The sequence below is a fragment of the Anopheles maculipalpis genome, chromosome 3RL (assembly GCF_943734695.1).
Source record: "Anopheles maculipalpis chromosome 3RL, idAnoMacuDA_375_x, whole genome shotgun sequence".
Lineage (NCBI taxonomy): Eukaryota > Metazoa > Arthropoda > Insecta > Diptera > Culicidae > Anopheles > Anopheles maculipalpis.
This window is the reverse complement of record NC_064872.1, coordinates 59674185-59696436: the sequence shown is the minus strand read 5'-3', so window position 1 is coordinate 59696436 and position 22252 is coordinate 59674185. Positions and strand designations below refer to the sequence as shown.

At 44.0% G+C, this 22252-nt stretch overlaps 5 protein-coding genes across 5 annotated transcripts in view; 2 read left to right on the top strand and 3 right to left on the bottom strand.

The window, feature by feature from the left end:
- Positions 1-22252, bottom strand: part of LOC126563399 (ribonuclease kappa) — a 443719-nt gene that overhangs the window by 213078 nt on the left and 208389 nt on the right. The window lies entirely within an intron of this gene.
- Positions 1-22252, bottom strand: part of LOC126562237 (dolichyl-diphosphooligosaccharide--protein glycosyltransferase 48 kDa subunit) — a 532174-nt gene that overhangs the window by 328968 nt on the left and 180954 nt on the right. The gene's annotated exons all lie outside the window — the stretch shown is intronic.
- The window catches only part of LOC126563559 (dentin sialophosphoprotein-like), a 490635-nt gene that overhangs the window by 308468 nt on the left and 159915 nt on the right, over positions 1-22252 (bottom strand). The window lies entirely within an intron of this gene.
- LOC126560847 (uncharacterized) lies at positions 9172-11844 on the top strand. Its single transcript, XM_050216796.1, has 3 exons — positions 9172-9267; positions 9783-11720; positions 11839-11844. Exons 1-3 carry the CDS (start codon positions 9172-9174, stop codon positions 11842-11844), a joined length of 2040 nt encoding a protein of 679 aa, XP_050072753.1.
- The window catches only part of LOC126560846 (uncharacterized), a 181931-nt gene continuing 171939 nt past the window's right edge, over positions 12261-22252 (top strand). Inside the window, exons 1-2 of the mRNA XM_050216794.1 lie at positions 12261-13436; positions 21052-21749. Coding sequence (XP_050072751.1) covers positions 12261-13436; positions 21052-21749 — 1874 coding nt within the window. The remainder of the gene's footprint in view (positions 13437-21051; positions 21750-22252) is intronic.

The window sequence follows — 22252 nt, the reverse complement described above, 5'->3', positions numbered from 1 at the left end:
AGGAAAACATATCTAAAGGAAAAGCAGGAAAATGGCAGGACAAAGGAAAAGTAAAGAGGACATGTTGGAGTATGGAAAACAGCCAGGATGCTAACGAAACTCGGCACATCCAGGCTACGATAGACACACATCCAAACCAAAGCTCTTTATCATGGTAAATCAGGGAGGCTTGGTTCGAGTCGTCTATACATAGACTATCGCTACACACACACACACACACACACACACACACACACACACACACACACACACACACAACAAGACAAAAGGTACGTAAAAATAGTAAATATTTGCTCCAGGAGTGTTGACAGGTTTTTAAATGGTTTATTATTTTTCCTACATCAGATTCCTGTGCTGCGGAAGAATGCTGGAAGAATTTGCGCTGCTGCCTTGTGCGGTTCATTTTTATAGCAAACACGAAAGGAATGTTTTTATGAAGCTACCCATACACGGTTTCAGCCAGTGTGAAGGTTTTTGGATTTGATTTTATCTCTCAGTTTTACCAGTTTGATCTTGCATTTGCAATGGTTGGTTGTACGGTTTAGGGTCGTCTTAATCAATTTAATTTTTTTTTTTTGACATTTTTCCTGATCGCCATAAGGAACATCCTCTATACTATTTTATATTATGCTTCTTTGTTGCTTTTTCAGAAGATTTTAGTTGTGGTAAAAATGAACAAATTTTTGACATAAAAAAGCTTTTCAGTCGACTCAATCTATTATAAAAATGTATACCAATTATGGACGCTTCGTTTCAAGAGTTTACAGTGCCGTTTTCTTTTTCTTCTTCTTATTATTATTGGCTTAACGACCTCTAAGGTCATGCCAGCCATCTAATGGCTTACTAGACTGCCGATACCACGTAGTTGGATAGTTAGGCCTCACTACGGGGGACGCGCCGGATGGGATTTGAACCCCGGTCCTGCCGTTTGAAGACCGGCGCTGCTGTCGCATACACCACCGGTCCGCCCCCAAACTTCAAAAGGTCAAACGTCTACAAACAAAAAACAAACTTCAAAAGGTTCAAAATTGATAATACGAGAAAAATATCATACAGGGTATTCCGAGGATATTTGACGTTTTCCCATATCTCTTTGTTCTCGTCACGAAGGTTTTTGGAGAATACCCATTGATTTTTATTCTCTTCCTGAGGTTTTTCGGTGCTTTTCCATGTATGTATATTTGTTCTTGTCCCGTAATTGTTTGGCATATCCCAATATATTTTTGATCTCAACTACTGAATTTTTGTTTCGTGTTGGTTTGGTAGATCATGGAGCGAATTTATTGAATAAACGTTTATGCGCACTCTGAGGAGCTCTGTAAAGCTGTAACTTTAACTTGTTTTACCAGAGTGTATGAATGAATTATTTTTACATAGCACTGTTACTTAATAAAATAAAATAAACTGTATGTGCTTCTAAAATTCTACAATACGGTATTGTGCCGTAAAAATTAATTATAAACAAATATTTCCAAAGTTATTTTTAGCATGATTTTGAAATTGAACAACGATGTATTGCCTTGTTTTAAGGAGCAGGGTAAATGCAATGTTAAAAATCTAATCCGTGAACAAGTATTTTCATCGAAACGATTCGAAAAAATGCTGGTAAAAATATATGTTTTGTACCATGCTGTTGTAGTAAAACTATATAAAGTCCTATTCATTTACACCCTGTTAAATTTTAATATTCAAACAGGGGTTTTTTTCACAGGTTCACAGAGTTTCTCAGAGTGCTCTTGATTTTTTTATAGAAGAAATTCACTTTAAGTTCTAGTATTGCAAAAATAAAAAATCAGTCGAAGAAACCAAAAATATTTAGTCAAGCGCAAGAAAAACTCGGGAAGAGAACAAAAATATATGGACACACGACAAAAAACCGTAGGAAAATGTCAAAAATTGTTGCGATGATCTGTGAAACAATACTTTAAACTGAAACACCCTATATCATTTAACAAATTACTCTCCTATCCAATAGCTGAGTGTCACATTGCGATATTTTAAATCATGTAAGAAGTACTCCTTAAAAACTAAATGTATTATCAAGTAAAAATCTTACATCAATTATTTCTGATACCGTTTAACATCACCTTCAGGTAACATAAACTCATACCGTATCTTGTGTCCGTTCATGCAAACGAATAATGAAACAAACAATCCGTGGAATATCGATCATAGCAAAATGGAAAAGCGAACGCCTAGAAAGCAATCTTAACTGTGTTGAAACGATTGACACACCCCACTCGGCACCATGTGTGACCCTCGAGTAAGTTTGATAGCAGATAGCACCTCTTCTCGACTGCTTTTCCGGCATCATAAGCTTTCGGATGCTGAACACACCGAATGCACACACCTATTTCGAGGACCCAGAAAACTTACCCACCAAAGACAACACCCCGTCCACGCCATATGTGAAAGCGAAAACAGTCTCCTGCCGTGACTCTTCGAGGGCTAGATTTTATCTATTCCCCTTTTGCTGTAGCCATATTTTTTCGAGAGCATTGGACGGAAAATATTTTAAGAATCGTGTGATTTTGCGGTCGCAAGATGGAGAGCGGAAACGCATGCGAAGATCAGCTTGGTTTGCGGATATTTTCCTCTTTTATCGCTTTTTTATGCTCAAGCTTGCGGTTAATCCAATTCTTTCCACTACGTCGTACCATTATTTTCCCACTTTGCCCTCGGGGACCATCGGTGACACACGCTCGCCACAGACCGCACAACCATCCCGTTGACACACACGTGCGACGATAGCGGTTGGGTGCGTCGAATGGACCCGCGCAACCCATGTCAGGACACGCCCTAGCATGGCTGTTTTTTCCTACTGTTTCAAGCATCTTACATTTAAGAGCACCCAAACTAGGATGAAGCTGGAAAGAAATACAATAGCACATAGTTTTTCGTAGAAAGGAAAATGATTGCTTTATTTTTGGTCTTCTGATTCTGGTTTGGGGCGAGTGAATGGAGCTGATGGGAGGCATTGGGTTTTGCTTCTTGCTAGCGTCCCGTCCGGTTCTGATTCTATGGCGTACGGGGTTTTGCAGCGGGTACATAGGAGGATCAGAGGTCGGTAACGTAGGGTGAAAAGTTTTAAGAGTAATTTGAACTTTTTGCTCCGAACGTGCGGCTTCACTGAGAAGATTCAATTTATGAACCAGCTTTACTTATCGTTATCCGTGTAAAGGAAAATCGTTGCAAATAAAGCATTTACGATGCATTCATTATTTTGAGCGCATGCTATTCTAGTTTAAAGCTAGAAAATCTAGTTAAAAGAAGATTTATTTCTTGTTTTATAAGCCTTTTTGTGATAAGCCTTATTCAATCATTGGCAATATTACAGGGTGGCATCGTAGAAGTGATACACTTTGTTTGTGCTATAAAATTGAAACCATTTGGTTTCAATTTAACTTCGAAATCGATTTAAATAACATAGTCCAAACATGCATTTCATTGAATTTATTTCAATTTTTTCACCTTTGTACCTTGATAACGGCCCGTAGACGCTTTTGGAAATCGTTGCAGGCCGCACACACATTGAAATGTTTGACGTCGTCCAGCTTTCCTAGCAAGTATCCCCATATACTGTAGCCCAACGGGCTCAAATCTGGAGATAAAACAGACCATTCCAATATGATGATGAAACATGGTAAATGCTCCTTGCACCACTCCTGCACGATCGAAGCCTTGCGGGCTGAAGCTGACTCCTGTTGGAATCAAAAACTGTCATTGCCAAAAAAGCTTCTCAAAGTTCAAGCGGCCTTGGAGAACGTGTGGCAAACAATACTCCTATTTAATAAATAGTAAATTTAATACAAGTAAAACAGTTATTAGGTACTCGAATAAGTGTATCAGTTCTACGATGCGACCCTGTACGAAACAAAGTAGTGTTCATGGTCAAGATCTAGAAAAAGGGTTCAAAATTATGTTTAATGCTAAAATTTAAGCTACGTAGATACGATACTGATAAAATTTAAACCCCGATCCAACCGTGTGAAGACAGGTGGCGTTGTCACTTCTACAACTCGATTAAATTATATTTTATTTCCAACTTCCCTTCTAAACTTGTCTTTTTCTTGTAAAGCATAACAAAGTCATTAGGTGGATCGATTTAATTCTGGAGTCTCTCTCTCTCTCTCCTGTTGCTATTGATTTCCGGATTGGCTTGCCCGCCCCTGCTACAACCATTTGCCGAAACAAAACTTTCTCCTGTACGCTGTGGTCCTGATTGCAAAATTATGTTCTTATTTAATGATGATGATTTGTTTCTAAGTGGCTCGGTGCGGTCGCTTCCTTCTAGAAATTTGCTACTCGTTTCGATGGGAAATAAATTGTTACGATCGTTACAGACAAAAACAGCTAGAGGAAAAATAAATTTCCAGCAAAAAGTATTTTCTGCACAGCCTTTTTTTCCTGCTTCAGTGTAGCTACAATATGAGAAAAAACGTAAATTTATTTAACAACATTCAAACATATCAATCGTCTTGGATCGATTTTGCCTCCGTTTTTTTTCGTGCTTCGTAACTAAATCTCTATTCTTTGCTTAGTAAAACAACATAACAAGATAAATTGTGCTCTTTGGGCTATTCTGAAAGGATGCTTTTTTGTGAATCAAACATTGGAACACGCTGCTAGACCAGAGACGGTCTATTGGAGCAACGCCGTAAACCGGATAATAAGCGAAAGGAAATGTCTACCAATTTACTGTAAGAAAACAGATTTATCCTACTGCAGCTACTGATGCCATTCGATGGAGCCAATCATTTCTCAGAAGATTCGTACCGTTTTCCATGGAAGGATAGAACGGATGAAATGGAGCACACTGGACCAAAACCAAAACGATCCAAAATGTCATAAGTATTGCAAAAAACAACGGCACATGCTGTGTAAGAAGTACACGACAGATAGGACACGGGTAGCATATTTCCACTTCAAAGATAACGAAAGCCAAAGGAAATGGGAGATCTGATGCATTACGAAAAATATAGTAGATGTTTCACCGGACCTAGCAGCGGATCGCTACGTTACTGTAATACGATTTGACTAGGTTCTAAGTTGAAGAATGAAGCAATTTATTAGCTGTTGCTTTTCAGTCTTACGTCTGCTGGTGTGTGTGTGTGTGTGTTTTTTTCTAGTCTTCAGTCTGGTATTTTGCTGCTAAAAAGCGCGTATCACATGCCACTGCGTTTCTTCACCAGTCTCGGTTGGACGCAGCTACTTCCAGACGAGTTTTCGCAAGCCTAAGGGGGATTAGTAGATAAATCGCTCGTTCTAGCCGAGGCACGACGATTATCGCTCATTGTTTGCCTTGGGTTTGGTTGCCGTAAAGCTTTAAAGCAATAATTATCACTTTTTAAGCGCCCGGTCCAATAACCATTTTTTATATTCTGCGGTGAGTTTTGATGTTTGTGCGGACATAGTTTCAATGCCATCCTACTATAGCTGTACTACTTTTGCAGGACATATTTTTGAAACGAACTAAAACACTATTATCATGCTTCACAGCTCAGTTTGGCGCATTTTGACAAGCAACTGCTTGCCTGGTCAAATGGTATACATCTTATTTATTAATTTATTTGTCTTTTTTCCTCCGGAAAATAAATCAACGCTATCGTTAAAATCTTCCAACACGACAAGTAATGGTTAAATTGTAGTATTTTGTAGCAATGAACAAAAATCTTATCAGGGACACTCTTCTCTATCCAAAAGTCTGCAGAGCCATTTCTGTATTCGGTCTCCAGTTGCGATGGAAATCTACCGATGCTTCCAAAATCCAATCGGCATCAAGTGCAAGCAATAATTGCTAGCCTGCATCAAATTCTTGCCACACTTTAATTTTGCTTGTTTGCTTTTGGAAGGAATTTATGCTACATCTTCACTTAAACCACCTCTTTTTACACTTTAAACCTTGGCAAACGACTGCTTTCTAGCTCTTTCGGAGTGTGAGTCATGTTTTCCTACTAACGTTGAATGGTTTGTGAGAGCTTCTAGCTGATTTGGAAATCGATTCAAGATGGTGCTTTACCTCCTGCTTAAACTGGGTTGTTCAGGTGGCTCAATAAATGGAATCCTCGCCCATAATAATGTATTGGTCTGATACGGTGGAAAGGGCTGTTAGTATTTGCTTCTTTTTAAAGTCAGTCCCATGCTATTGGTTGGAACTTATTCGTTAAAATTATTTGTACTTGAACTTGTGATTCAGTTAAAGTATACAAAAACGAATATTTCATTTGCTTTTTCACATTTAAAAACAGCCAAACATATTTCACAATTACCTGGGCTTTGTACTTTAACAATTAGAAGTTAAATTAGCTTGCTTCATTTGAAATGCAATTGCTCATCTTAAGCTTATTGCTATGAACATGGTGTTTGGCAGAACAAGCTGAATTTAATAGTCTTCTTCTTCTTGGTTTGGTCTTGGTTTTAGGACTTACTTTGGCAAATACGTTGGCCATCGAATGACTTACTAGAAGATTGTTATTTAGTTTGTCAGTGTTAATCACTACGGGGGAACGGTCGGTTCAGCAGGGATTTGAACCTTGGTTCTGTGTGCAAACCGTTGCCAATTACGCCACCACCACCGTACCGTTCAATTTCCCTGTAATTAATATGAACATTTATGGAATGTGATGCACAGTGCGAGATATTTAATAAAAGTGAACAGTTTTTTTTTTTTTGTATTTGTTCAGGTTGTTTAATTGATAATTGTTCAGTTTTTTCGGTTTGGAGTTGTTGTATCTTCGGAGAGAGAATTTATAGTTTGTAGATAATATGGTTACAAAGTTGATATCAAATGTACCGCCTTATACAGGGCGTCCGGGATAATTTTGACAGTCCCCTACGGAGAAAGAAAAAAAAAATTATAGCAAAATTAATCATCGAGGAATTTTTTTGTTTGTTTTAGAAATAGTAGCTTACCATGTATTTTATTCATATTATTCAAAATATCCGCCCTCGGCTTCTATTACTGCCTCCACCCGTCTCTGGAACCGGGAACAAGCCCTGGCGACAGTTTCGCGGGGTAGGGCCGCGAAAACGGACCTGAGCTCCGCCTTGGTGTTGCTGGAGGTTCTGTTGGTGTCCCGTTCCACCGCGCCCCACACGAAATAATCCATTGGATTAAGATCCGGGGAGCTGGGAGGCCACACATTCGGCGTGGTGAAGTCGTTGAAATTAACCGCCAACCACTTTATCGTTTTGGAAGCTGTATGGCACGGAGCGGAATCCTGCTGGAACACGTACGGTCTGCCGTTGGTCACTCTCGTGATCCAAGGCTTTACGACGGTGTCCAGCCTCAGCCCCTGCTCGAAAAAGTGGGGCGGCATCACGTCCCCTTCCGATGACACGCAGGAAAACACCATCACCGTCTGGGGGAACTAGGTTTGCGGCACCCGTGGCACGTCCGCCGGGCAGTAAGCCAGCCACCGGTTGTTCTGGGTGTTAACCGTGTCGGTGGTTGTCGCGTCCGGCGCGGATCATCATAATGCATGTGATCCGCTTCCACAATGTACTCTTTTTTGGCATTTTTTTATCACGGGATGCTTTAGCTGCTTGTTCCGTACACTTTTAGCTGTCGAATGACGTATTGCTTGTTTTCCTATGCCAACTCCATCACGAGTTATAAACAAAAATGTAACTGTCAAAATTATCCCGAAGTGCTTGTATTTGAGTGAGCGCTGGTTTCATATTATAAAGGACCTTGTAGCTTGCAAACATAATTGTGCTAAATTGTTGAATTTTACAAATGGTGCCTGAAGTAAAACGATCAGTTCGACCAAAGCAAAGACCAGACAGCTAGACATCGTTCCAGACAAAAAAAAATTCTTTCAAAATAGCTGGGTTTAGTTTTATTTGAATGTTCAGTACAAATTGTTGTTGAGTCCGATGGAAAGCGGAAGCAATAACGGTCTTCACACGACAAGACAGGGCATCAAATACCGTCCAGTCCTCGTGTGATCGATTACCTATCCAGTTAAGGGTTAAATAAGTCAAGGGATACCAGCAATGCAAGGTCAAAACCTCTCAAAGCTGCAACGCCAAAGTAGAAAAAGAGCAAGAAATAAATAGAGGCCAGTGCTCCCTACATCAAGGAAATCGTAGTCTTCAAACATAAAATATTATTAATTTCAACCATTGTAATTGATTCCTACAGACACGAGCTGTGTTAAGTTGCTTTTGATTACATTCTATAAAAAGAGAATTTGATTTAACAAACAAAAACATTTAAAATCAAATCCATACCGAATAAAGGTTGTATTTGAAGGATTTCGGTTCCTTGTTTTCGTATCGTTCGTTTTTGCACCCAAACCCAAAATCAAACGTCAACCTATCAATCCCGCATCAGGCATAGCGTGATTGATAAACTACACCATGTGGTGCGCTGCTGCAAAGTGATTAAATAGCATACAACTGTTTCCTCCGGATTTCTGGTTTGCTCCATTCGTCCGAACTGGTCGCTCGCCTTGATGTCGAGAACCTTTCGGGGGAGTCATAAATCATTTTGTCACCAGGGATGCTGCACTAGAAAGAAAGCGATATCACGGGAGTAGTTTTCTTTCTAGACGACACTCCAGGGTCAGAAATGCATTTATCCATTAATCAATGCGTGTGTCCGTGCGCGATGCTATGCTAATGGATTTGTGCCAAATGTAAATGGTTTCAAGAAACACTAACTTCAACTACTGATTTCAATGAAGCTTAAAGTATCGACGTTGATGAGTTCTACTTGATGGCAGCACCAAAAGCATGCTTCAATGTGTTACTTTGCGTTTTACATGGTAAACTTTATCTCACATCATTACTCATACGTCATACGTTTGGCTTTTGTGTGTGTTTTTATTTTCAGATTACCGCCACTAGGTCTGCATTTCACTAGCGTAGCTGCACATGTGTTGCTTTCTTTATTTGGGACGGATTCAATGCCATTCTGATCGTCAGCAGTGCCAACCAAATATGAAGCAAGCACCACCATCCACCACCATCCCATCGCTCATTCCATCGCCAACAGCGGCAAAAGCTCATGCTCCATGCTCATCGCCTCATCTCACCGCAAAGTAGCCCAATTGAAAGCTTCCATTAGCGGGCGCTGCACCGCCGTAGCTTGATTCGGTCGGATACGCTACCGTGCCGTAGATAGTTCGACTCTTGTCGACGCGAAACCGAACCGGATCCGGTCCGATGGCTACCGTTGCGACCGGATCCGCTGGATCCCTCGTGGACCCTAGCGGTGGTCCACCGGCCAGTCAAAAGCAGCGCAAGAAGGGAAAATTTCGGGTAAGTAAACGTTAAACTTGTGCCACTGTCGGGATTCGGAAATCGAATCCCAACGTTGCGTGGCTGAAACCGAGGCCGATCAAATTGAAGATAAGAGCGAAACGAGATTAAGCTTAAATTGCCCGCTCTCGAGTTAATTGGCTTGGACGGAGAACATTCGCGAAACCCGGTCTAGAACCAACAGGCCTAATGACTGCTAAGACAAGTGTTTTTTTTTTTTTTTTTTTTGCTGAAGCGATAGGAAAAGTTTTAGAAGTACACACGAAAAAAAAGGTTGCCGCTTGCTGCTGTTTATCGTTCGATTATAATTACTTCACATCTTTTCCATTCGACGCTTACTGACTCTTGGCTCATCATTGTCTTTTTTGTTTTGTTTTCGTCTCGTTTGATTTCATTGTGAGTCAATTCAAATATTTTAAAGCTCATTATTAACGTTTATATTCTACTTCTTAGTAAAACTCTGGTGAATAAGCTTCCACTGTGCTCTTTTCTTTTTCATCCCTTTAAACTTCTAGCTCAAGGAACGGTCCTCCTCCTCGGTGCGGGAAAAGTTCATCAACGATCCAGCGTACACGGAGGATGTCCGCCATCTGGCATTGCCCATGCGCCGAAACAGTGGCCCCGAACACGACCCTGGCCGTAAGTTTTACATGATATCGAAGAAAAAGTCCAACTCGGTCGGCAAGGACTACTCGCGAGGCTCCGGCAGTCTGCAGATTGGAGGAGGAGGAGGTGGCGGCGGCGGCGGCGGTGGTGGTGGTGCTAGTGGCTCGAGCGAGTTCTACACGCTGGACGTGGAATCAATTCGCCGGGCGGGGCTGAACGTGCCGGAGCTAAAGCCGAGAAGAAAGAAGTACAACCACCACAGCAGTGCGGAACTGCTGAATCGTCTACTCAACACAGACGAATCGAGCAGTTCGGACGGAGTGCTACCAAAAGCTGGCTACACTACGGCCACACTAGACCGGGGACGTGGCCGTAGCTTGGACCGAAGAAGCTACACAACTAGCGACGAACGGTTCGGTACCACACGAGGGCTTTCGATTAGTCGTGCGGGTGAGGAAGACAGTCTCGGCAGGGATGCTGGACGTCAGCAACAACAGCTACAGCGAGGACGTAAAAGCCGCAATACTGGTTCGCGAAGGGAAAACTCCGAGCAAGACACCGGTGCTCCTGCACCGGATGGCAACACAGCAGCAGCTCCCTCGGCGGGAGATATCTTTGCCGAAGATATCATGGTAAAGGGCGGTGACCGAGAGTCTGGCAGTTCGAAAGGGGGACGCTTCCAGATAGGAAAACGATTTCTGAAAGGGGAAATCGGCATCAAAAGCTTCAACTACTACCTACTGAAGGAGGGCCTCAAATCTTCCAAGAAAAGTCTGCTAAAGCAGCGTTCGGCACCGGTAGCCGCTGCGAGTTCGGTGGACGTACCACTGCCCGAACCACCACAGTCGATGGAATTGATCAGCCCGGAATCGGAAGCCGGCTCTAGGATGGTGGAAAAGGGCGAGGAAAACATATACGAAGAAATTTACTTTGAAGATAAACCGAAACGGCCACCCGAGGAGTGTTCCAGGGAGGGCGTTCAATTGTCGGAATGTCAGGACGCTAGTAATGAGAAAATACAATTTATTGACTGTGAACTGTGTGTGCAGCAGTGTAGCAATGCGAACTGCGATGTGTGTCATGGGCTGGGAGCACAGCATACCGCCCAACAGCATGAGCACCATCATCATCAGCTACAGCAGCAAAGGCAAGCCGAACAGAAGCAGCAAAACATCTACGAACAGCTAAAGCAACATGGCTCGGGAGGATCTTCCGGTGGGAGTGGCCAGTCTGGTGGTGTGTATTCCAAAACCGCCACCAAATCGTTGGACATTGATGAGCAGATTTATCAAAGACAAAAGCTGCAACATCAACAACAGCAGCAGCAGCATGAGCAGCAGGTGCAAGATCAGCTAATGCAGCAACATTCGAAGCAGCAGTCAGATAGCCACACTAGAAGCATGGGAAATTTGGTGGATGAATCATCGATGTACGCCAGTGAGAATGTGCTGCAATACCAGTCGTACAATCCCAGTAATCCTAACGTGTACAAGCTGGAAACAACACCCGTGGCATTCAGCTGTGACTATAGTCCGCTTCAGCAAATTTATTACAAACAGCAACCGGCACCGCTTACCAATACAGGCGATACATCAGCAAGCAATAATGCACGGCAGCACATCTACCAAAGACCCCATCAGCCAGGCGGTACTCTTTCGTCCGGTTCTGACTACTACCAGGAGTTAAACCATAAAAAATCCTCCTCATCGAGTGATTCCCTACAGCAGCAACAGCGTCGTCTACAAGGTTCTAATGCTGGGATCTATTATCAACGAGCGGCTGCAGCATTGAGCGATGATCAACACCGCAGTCTAATGAGCTCTAGTGCTGGTGCTAAAATCTACAAAGTGAGCTCTAACATATCTATTCTGAGTGAAGCTTCCGGGCGTAGCGAGGGTTCTTACCGACAACCACAACCAATTCAGCCACTACTACAATCCCAATACCAACCATTGTCAACTGTAGCCGTAACTGGCCAGCGTGAACATGGGCCTCCGGCTCAGAGTCCCAATCAAACAAGACCCCAACAAACTCAACAGCCACAAACACAGCCATACGGTCGAACGGGTGGAAACATGTCCGATTCAAGCCTTGGAGATTCGTTGTTTTCCTACCCCGCTAATCGACGGTACTTTGGCAGCTCGGAAAGTTGTCGTTTTGCGTCAGAAACTTGCCGGCGTTGTAGCGTGGAGGTGGACAAGTGTAGCTTCTCCGATACCTGTCGCTATTCCGACTGTCGCAACTGCGATTGCTCGTCTAGCTATTTTTCGTCCGATTTTGACGATCCCGGACATGGTGGATCGCGTAGTAAGAGTGGTGCACGTTTATCACACACACAATCGGAAGCGGCTGGGTACTATCAAGCGCCACCTTATGCGGAGGACTTCATGAAGCATGTTAGTGCTGTGAAGCGTGGCAATCAACAACAACAGCAGCAGCAACAGCAACAACAGCAGCATCAAGTGTCTACAACTCATTTAATGGCTGGAGGGAAAATTTACGAGACTCCACCTACTTACGTCGGCATGATGCCTATAACGGGTACCGGGCTGCAAAAACCTCGAGAGCCAACGTACGAAACGTTAAGAAATCCACCATACTCAATACCGATGGTAGGTCCTTCGTATGAATCCACACCGCTGGTTGCTAGTGGACGACTTTCGATTAGTCAGAGCCACGAAGCGTTACTTTCTCCCATCCGTCGTAGTAGATCAAGTAGAAGCACCGATACGGATCAATATCCGCAACTAGAGCGCAGATCTCCAGTGTCACATTATTCCAAAATACGACGCCCTCATCAGTCCAACACTCTACCGTCGTCAATGCGCTCGGGAAGACGCCATCATACAGGTACGGGAGACTACGATCCAGCCGGTTACAGCGTTATCCGCGAAGGTCCCAATAATGCTCGCGGCGCTGGCCCTGGTCCTAGCGGAGGATCTACACTACCGAAATCCTTCAGCATGCAACAGCCACGAACCACACCAATGGTTTCGGGACGATCAGCATCGCTTCTCACGATGGGGCACGAGTATGCAGAAATCACCAAAACAAGTGGGAAATCTAAACCGATTCCTCCACCGATTAGTACCATTCCCAGTACACGCGAAACAAGGGCCAGATCGAAACAGCAAGCTGCATCGAACATGCGACCCGTATCGCCATCACAGTATGCTCGCACTGGTCCTTCCGGAATCGCTGGTAGTTCTGCCGGCAATAGTAGTATGGAGCGGAAGTCTCGCGATCGATCATTGAAGCAGGGTAAAAGCTCCGAAACGGTGAGAAAGGAACGATCGCCTGCGATGAAGGAACAGCCGGGAGAAAAGGGAAAACCAGGTAACCGAGAACAGACAACCGGAACGTCAGCTGCTTCGAGTGGTTCGATGACTAGAAGCGGAAAACCTACGACGGGCAGTACCAGGCGGAAGGAGTTTGTACGATCGCAGCAGCAGCAGCATCGATCGAAGCGTCCAGTTCGGGACAACTTCACCGATGACGAGGATGATGATGAGGTGTTCCTAAGCGATAAGGTGTACGAACGGCCGGTCCAGAACAATCGAAAGGTAAGGTTGGTTTTTCGCCAACAAGTTCTACAATATTTCTCTGTAAGGTCTTCTCCATTTGAAGCTAAATTTGTTGCCCTAACTCTGAGACATAATCAATCGAGGCTTCTAGGATTTTTTTTTAGCTGCAATAATTGCTTTTCTCAGTTATTTTTCTTCTATCCCAAAATCCCACAACTTAACCAATATCCAATAAGCCATCTCCAATTTGCTGTCCATCAGGGATAGACCAGAATTGTTTCAATATTCAACCGATCTAACTGATCCTTCGATTATCTGGATTTGTCGCTAACATCCATGTCATCCCAATTGCTTCTCGTATTCTGGTCTTGTTCAGTTCTTAATCCCGTGACCTTCTAATGTACCGGAAGTCGCATTTTATGCTACCCTTGCCCGATACCACCGTTCCATTCGATTAGCTCATAAAACATGCGCGGTGGGGCAATAGGAAACACCGAACACAGAATGCTATCACCGGCATATCAGCAGCGACCCGAAATTGATCTAAAACTGTCCCTGAGCAATCAAACGAACTACGTGGTGAAAGTTTTCCCATCCGAAAATAGAGCAATCGTATCCAGCCATCCGAAATTGGATAATCGGCATTAGGGACAGCGTGCCATTTCATCAAGGTACGTCCGTCCGTCTGCGGTACGTGATCCCGGGAAGCTACTAACAGCCCACAGTGACCCTCATCCGTCGTAGCTCTGGCTGAATGGGCTAACGAATGGAAACAAGCGTCATAATTACTGGCGCTAAATAATTCAGCTAATTAATTGAAAAGATGTTGAACCCTAGGGGGCGCTAACACACAAAGGGGAATGGTATCCGTCTCTCGTGGGGAAGCGGATGTCCCTGTCACCATGAGCTTTACTTTCTTCATCTGTCTGGTTCTCGGAACCAGTTCGGTTTCTGTTACTTTCTTCGTGTGGTTCTTCGTCTTTTCAGTAAGATTAAACGGAAATGCGGTCGGCCGCACGAAGGAAACACATGCCTCCCCCCCCCCGGGGGGCTGGAACGATAATAAGACTAATGCACACCGTAAAGTCTTTGGTTTTCCCGGATGTCCCCAATGCTACCTGGAGATGCCATACAAAACACTGCCAAAACTTGGAAACACATCATCGCAGCTCGCACACGCGGTAAACACACCTCACCGAGACAGACGTAACGCAGGTCGGTGCTGGAAGGAAGATGGTTAATTTTGTCGTGAATATTTAAAGCCTTCTGGTTTCGGGTTGACTTTCCCCGAAGCTTATCTTGGTTGTGCAAGGGTGGGAGGTCAATTTCGTGCCAGACATCAGGAGCACGTTTCCTTGCCGGATCTCCAACTGCAAGTGGATTTTCGTGGCTTCCAGTCTCGCCTGTTTGTGTGCGAGCGTTTGCACGCGTTGCCATTTTCCAGTTCCTGCCGCTGGCTGGTGTATAAGGGCGGGAAGCTGATACCGGAAGCGGCACTGGTGCGTCATAAGCGGGTCTTATACGCGTCCTAATTATCCGCACGAATCCTGACATCCCCGGCCAGCACCAGCCAACGGGAGCCAAGTGAACTGTACCGAAAGAGGTTTTGTGACAGAATCCGCTTAGGCCGACAGTATGTGCAAGCAGTTCCTGCAACACGCACACACTGGGTGCCAATTTGTTGAGTTGAATGGTTGCCCTGATTGATGTGCGTTGATGGAGGGGAGGGGAGGGAGGAAGGAAGGGATGGTAAATGAAAGGACAACAAGGTGGGTGGCAGGAGCTAAGCGTTCCAGGAACCGGTAAATACCAACCACCATCTTGCCTTCGCTTTCGAACAACCGTTTGCCATTTTCAACCGTTGCTTAAGGCGCATACGGTAGGCTTTTAGCAGATGCTGTGGTGAAGTTTATTGCCTCCGGTGGGCAAACTGACGAGCACAGTGGCAAGAAATTTCGACTCTTACGTTTTGCTGAAAGAGTTCCTAATTTATAGCCAACCGGTTAAAGATTATACACTAAAGCTCGTTAGGATTAAAATTTAAGAGACCACAGCGATAGTTTTAGAAAATCGCTCACCCGAAAGATTATTTTAATGCCACTACCCTTGCTTAATCCTCTAAAAAAACCACACGATTATCATAGTTTACTGGATGCGGATGCGGACTACCGTCCTTTTGCGGGGGGGAGGATGTGAGAGCAAATCAAACAAACAATTTAGTTCTATGTTTATGCTCGTATTTGATAGCCTTTTGAATCTGTGCTTGCGGATTGCATACATTTAGGCGAACTTTGTGCATTCGCTTTAAACGACGGGGATGAATGAGTGACTAACTTTACACGCAACGACGAAACATTCAACTTTCCAACCATCATACCAGGTAATGCTTATAGATCCATATCAGCTTCAAACTTGGCGAAACACTCTTAACTCTCAAGTGTTGTGCTACAGCAGCACAAATAAAAGGAAAGGACAACAAAAAACACTCTATCCCCACCTGAGCCACAGCGTTCGGGGTGTTTTTCATCATTCTGCTTCTGCTTCACAAAGGGCGATACGCATACAACTTCTGCCCAGGTGTTTACACTTCAGGATGGTTTGAGATTAGAGCTGGTTGCTGAAAAAGTTTGCTCATTTTTCCTCCCAGACAGTTCCACAGTTCAACCGTGGTTCCGCATTTGTTCCACCGATGGAAGACGGTGGAAGAACGTTTTATCTGCTTTCACTTTTGTTATATTTTTAGCCCGATTTTTCCTTATTTTCCCTTCTTGATTGTCTTAGAAACTGGAACCATTTTGCTCGTGTTGCTTCTTATCCATTTGTCACCGGGTTCAAACTAGCTGGACTTTCTTACTTTATGATAAGAGTTTCAAGTTTGGGCTTCGTTTCGTAATTTTCATTAAACAAAAGTAATGATTTTCTTATGCTTCCTCAATTTTCGAGAGGAATTGTTTTACACAGAAAGGCGTTCTCTTTCGGGCAGAACATTTTGCTAAGCTAACGCTTTCTCATTGCAAATACTTTGCCACTTTGGTGTGTGTGTTGTGTTGGCGTTTTGTAACTAAATAAATAACAATAAATAAGCATTGGTAAATGCGCTTAAAATACCATCCTTCGTGCCACAAGCAAAGCAACAAACACGATGGCAAGCAACGGGATGAGGGGATGTGCAAACTCAACCCCACACAAAAAAAAAACACACACACCAACACTTGCCATCTAACTCGGCAAATGCCTGAAAGCTTTCCGTTGAAAGGATGAAAATTAATGAACATGCAAACGGATTGCCGCAGTCAGAACATGCCCAAACACACACATACACTCGAAATGCTGAATGGGAAAACCTCCCGGTATCGGATGGGTTCACCTCCGTGCACGCTTCGGCACGGTTTAACGGGAGACAGAACAGAGCTGGCTCTTGAAAAATCCAAACCCAACACCCGAAAGTGGGCACTTTAGCAAAAGCTCTGCCTTTCGGGCAAATGAATAAACCATGAGAGGTAAAGCAATCGACGGGACAGCTGGAGGAGGTGGTGGATGTGTAATATGGGTTGGCTGGTGTGGTGCTGGTGGTGGTATATTTTACGCTGGCATTTTTTATTTTTATTCTTCTACTTGGCTTCATGTATTGCTCAGCCTGTGTTTTTCCCTACGCTCCCAGGACGACCGCTGTCAGCTTTCCACGAAGAAACTCATAAAGTTGCCCGTGCTTTACTTGGGAGAAAAACTCGAAAGATTCTTGAGTATGCTCCTACCACGATCACGGCACGAGTGCTGTTTGGGTGTTGGACACTTACGACACGTTGCACGATTGTTCGGGCGGAACTTGATGCCCTAGCCTGGCGGCACCAGCTCACAAGCTGGAAAAGTCGCAATGGATGCGAGCCGAACGCATCGCTCGGTCTCCATCGTACCCCACCCAGGACGTGTTTACATTCGTATCGTCGTTGTGCGTCGCCAGCGGCATTTGCCTGCGAACACCATCACCACCAAGTGTACAGTATGTGGCAGTAAATTGAGTTCGCCCTCGTTGGTGATGGATGGGTCTGGGTGGTCCGTTTTATGACGCCTTCACGCATATCGTACCGGTGCCATTTTTTGCTTACCCAAGCGTCGACGGTACGCGCCGGAAGCTGCCATTATGCAATGGAGCATAGAAGAAAAGGTCAGTGGGTGTTTTCCCCCACCCGACGTGTGTGCGGTGAGTGTGTGTGTGTGGGTCATTGCACTCGCTCCCCACGGTCTGTGTGTGAAGAATCTTGAATTACTCGAATGGACCAGGATGCATCAGAGACAGGAAAGCCGGACGAATTTTCTTGCTTAATCGCTACTCGTACAGATTTTATCACTTACACCACGGCTGGCTGCGCTCGGCGACGATGTGATGTGAAGTGAGTCACAGATACATACCACTCGAATGTGTGGTAGAGAAGGGCCACTAAGGCCCTTCACTAACTTTCAGGATGCACGGACGATACACAAAGCAACTCGGTGTCGAACGAAGTTGAATGAAAATGAAGAGACTTTATGTGAAAAGTACATAATGCATGACAGCTCAGTGCACGTTGCTTGGTTTTATAATGAAGATGGACAGTAACAAAAATCTAAGTAAGTGCTCCTCAAAACATTCTGTTTTAAGTCCTGGTAAGCTTTAGCGAAAAAGGATGTCAAAAATTAAATTATTTAAAAAACAGCAGGAGCTCTCATGACTAGTGCCGGATTAAAACGTGGATCAGAAAAAGAAGATAAACCCTCTTACAATAATTAACACTTCGATTGTTAGTTTTGTTCATAACAAAACGGTGAGACCGTATTGCTACTTTTATTGGTTTAAAATGTTTTATTCATTTCATTGCATTTCATGTATTTCATATGTTACAAGAAGTCTAATATCTAGTCTTAAACTAATCTAAACCTAAACGGTACGCAGAATAAGTTGCAGCATTAGACAAAAAACGAAAACAAAACATAAAATAGGAAAGTGAAGGAAAGATTAGGAAGTGGATAACAATCGGAAACGAAAAGAAGGTAGGGATATGTTAAAATCAAAGAGATGGGACGAGAAATTAAACATTTTGATGGCAATAAGGAGAGGATCTTTACGGCCCACCCCATTGCGACGTAAGACATCAAAAATTGGAGGACGATTTCGAAGGGCGCGGGAGTATAGAGGGATTTGCATGAGCAAAGCTGGGGCATCGATACAATCAAGGAGAAGTGCTGCAACAAAATGAGGATTGGGAAATCGGGAACGAACGACCTTCAATCGACCGACATCTGTCCTCGTAACAGGGCAGAGCAGAGGATCGATCGCTAAGAATTTTCTGGAGAGCAAATCTGGTGAAGGGCCTCTGCACCCACGCTAATCGATCAATGTGGCTTCTTGCCGACGGGAAACAGATAACCGAGCAATACTCCAGCATTGATCTGACCAGTGAACAAAACAAAGTCTTCAAACAACAAGCATCGGAGAATTCACGGGTCACACGTTTAAGTACACCAAGAGTCCTCTTCGACTTGCTGACTATGGAGTCAATCTGGTGTGAGAAAGTGAGCCCCGTGTCAAGCAAGATGCCCAAATCCTTAATGACCGAAACACGCTCAACCAGAACCTGGTCAAGAGAATAAGGATGAACAAAAGGGGTGCGGGACCGGGTAAACGTAATAACACTACATTTTGTCGGACAGAGGGAAAGATGGTTGCGATTACACCAAGCACAAAAAAAAAACAATGAAAACTAATTAACCAACATAAATTTTATGAGTAGTTATCACCCTCACAATGGTAAAAAGTGAATCTCAGTCTGATCTGATCTGATTTCTTGATTAATTAATTAACATACTATTTTGACAAGAAGTTCAGCTTACTTTTTACTTGAAAAAAAAACCCAATCGATTCGTTGGGTATCGGTTTATTAAACACCTGGTACTTGACAGTAAATTCGCCATTTCTCCGCCATTTTCTTGTCAGTTTAATTTTATACACTATTTTTTCTGGGTGGACATGGTTGTTTAAAAATGGACACCTCAGACATAATTTTGCTATTCATTATTTGTTAGTGCACATCTATTTACACAGGAATTCAGAAGTAGCGGTAGCTACACAAACAGAAAAACAAAAACCAAGTAACTGAAATGGAAAACCCAAATTGGTCAGCAGTGTAATTAAATCCCCTTAGAAAGCAGATGAGAAAAAGTCTTTTCTACCAGTGACGCTTGCGGTGTCTGGGAAGTAAAAGTTGAGCTCCGAGACAAATGAATCGGGAGGGAACATGAAGAGCGAGGGTCTAGACTAAGAACATCACATCCATCACACCGGAAAGTAGACTTGCTATGAGAACGAATAGAGCTTGAAGCCTTCCATTTTTCAGCGTACGAAATTCTATCAGTGGACAACGCGTAGGAGCTGACAACAAAATGTGCTTACGCAACTCACAGACGAAACAAAACCCGCAGGACTTTAAATAGTGCTAGCATATGTAAGAATTGGTTAAAGCAGACCATGGTAGGCAACTTTAAAGCTTCGTGGGTTAGAAAGTTCTGACGATAATCGTCCGATCAGTTCAAGAGTTCGATGCGTGATAAAATAATCAGAGGCGGATTTTGCCATTCGTGGAGGGAATAAACGTAAGCGGAAAGGAATTTGAATCCATTCTCATATAGAATCTGTGCTCTGTAGAGGAAGCTTAGACAGAAAATTATGGAAACTGTGTGAAAATTGAATGCCTTGAAATAATATATTTACTCCTGATTGTGGTCTCAATTTTTTCAAGTATTATTGAAACGAAGGACATAAACAAATTTATTCTCAGTTAAACTACTTTGTAAACAGTCCTTAAAAATTTAAACGAAAACAACATTTCACTGAGTTTTTGGAGTCGTTTGCTATTTCCATTCTTACTGCATTGTCAGGATAAAACTTTTCTTGACTCATGCGCTTTCCAGTTTCACCCGAGAATGGAGAGTTATTGTTGCGAAAAGTACTCCACTTACTGTGTACTTCCTACAAACTCTTGTGAAAAGTCACACAGTGCCAATCATAATTTTTTTTTAACAGCTTTGAAACATGTAAGACATGGAAATGTAAATCTCAACAACTTTCACCAGAATAACTGTAAACATCGTCAACAGCGCCGGTTACCTTCCATGATTAGTGATGATCAAAGCTAGGAAACGGCATAGCTAAAGTATTCTACAAACGTGGTCAATGCGTTGTCCATTTATTTTTTCTCATTTGAACTCACCTAAATATTCTAAGAATTCACTAAGCAGGAAGTGAAATAAAACCGAATGGCTTACCCCAGTTAGAAGAATCATGGTGGAAGCAGGTGTCCTTGAATTTCCATTGTCTAGGGGAGAGAAGTCTACAGGATAGTTACTTTTATAGATCCTCTTACGCCTTGCGTCCAGAGTGTGACTTCAGTTTGTGGAGTTTTTCATTGCTAGAAATCTGTCACGCTTAATTCTCCTCATATGTGCCTTCTGATGTTGTTTTACCATTACTTCTACGCATCTAGGAGAGCTTTTTTTGCAATCCTATTCTCACTCCCTCTCACAAAGACGCTCCCAGTATGTACAGCTTCTCATTTTCTCGGTATTACTCTCGATTTCATAACCACCCTTTTTTTTTTTTTCCTCACCCTCTCTTGCACAGGACTCGAAGGAATCGCCAGTGGCTCTCACGTCCACGGTGACCGCGCCACAAACGACGCTGACAACCTCGTTAATGGCACCGACAACACCGACAACAACCAGCAGTGGTGGTACCGGTCGGAGCAGCAGCGGAGCCACACCACCAACCGCAACAACCACCTCCACCATCACAACTACCGCCTCCCTTTCCTCCCCCTCCCACCCAAACGCACGAAGCTCCGGTGCGCAAGCTTTCGATTTTACGCTACAACCCCCAACATCGTCATCCTCCTCCAGCGGCACTCAGCCCCACTCGTCATCATCCCCTTCCGCGGTGGGGGCGCCCACCACCTTCACCGTCTCACCCGTGCCAGCTCCACGAACCAAATCAAAACAAAAGCCAGAGCTCGATGCCGGCAGCAACCGAGCGGCCAACGGCACTCAGCCGAACGAAAGTGAGAGTTTGCGCACCGAACGCCCGAAAGCTCCGGCACCGAGTGCGCTGAGTGGCCGTGAGTGTACGGCCGTGGCGGATGCTGGGCAGCCCAACAACACCACCAGCACCACCGATGGCAGCAACGCCGGCGCTGGGCCCACCGTGAAGACGGACGCCAAAACAACAACAAGCGCTACGCTCGCCAGTTACGATTCTGGCGTCATCGGTGAAGCAACGCGTCGTGACGTCGTCGTGCGTGGAACAGCTGGCGGAACAGTGAACAGGTAACGTGATAGTTGTCAAGGTTGTGCGGTAGTAGTGTTCTGCAGAATGCGGATGCATTCTAAATTAGCCACCTGTAGTAAATGGTGCTACAAAGTAGCGGAAGAATGCTCGTATGTCCTCTATATTATTGCTTGAAGTTATACGAGCTTTTCCCGGGTACAAGCTTACCCAGGAAAGCTTTCTTCGTGCAACAAAATAGCTCTTAACAAGTGGCAAAGGTTTTGGCGCGCGCGCGCCAGTCAAACTGATCGTATAGCAAAGATCCTTCTTAGCGGATCGAACAATCCCGGAGTGCGTTAGGTGTGTGTTTGTTCTTTCGAGATAACCATTTTCCAGCGGCATTTTCGAGTACGCCAGTTTGTTTATTTATCTGCCTCCGGGAGGCTTTCCGTGGCTTGTTTGCTTAACTCGTCCTCGTTTTGTTTTGGCTTTATTTTCCTTCCTTCGTCCGTTGCCCTTAATGCTTGCCCTTGTTTCATGACGTTGAGCAACGCCTTGTCTG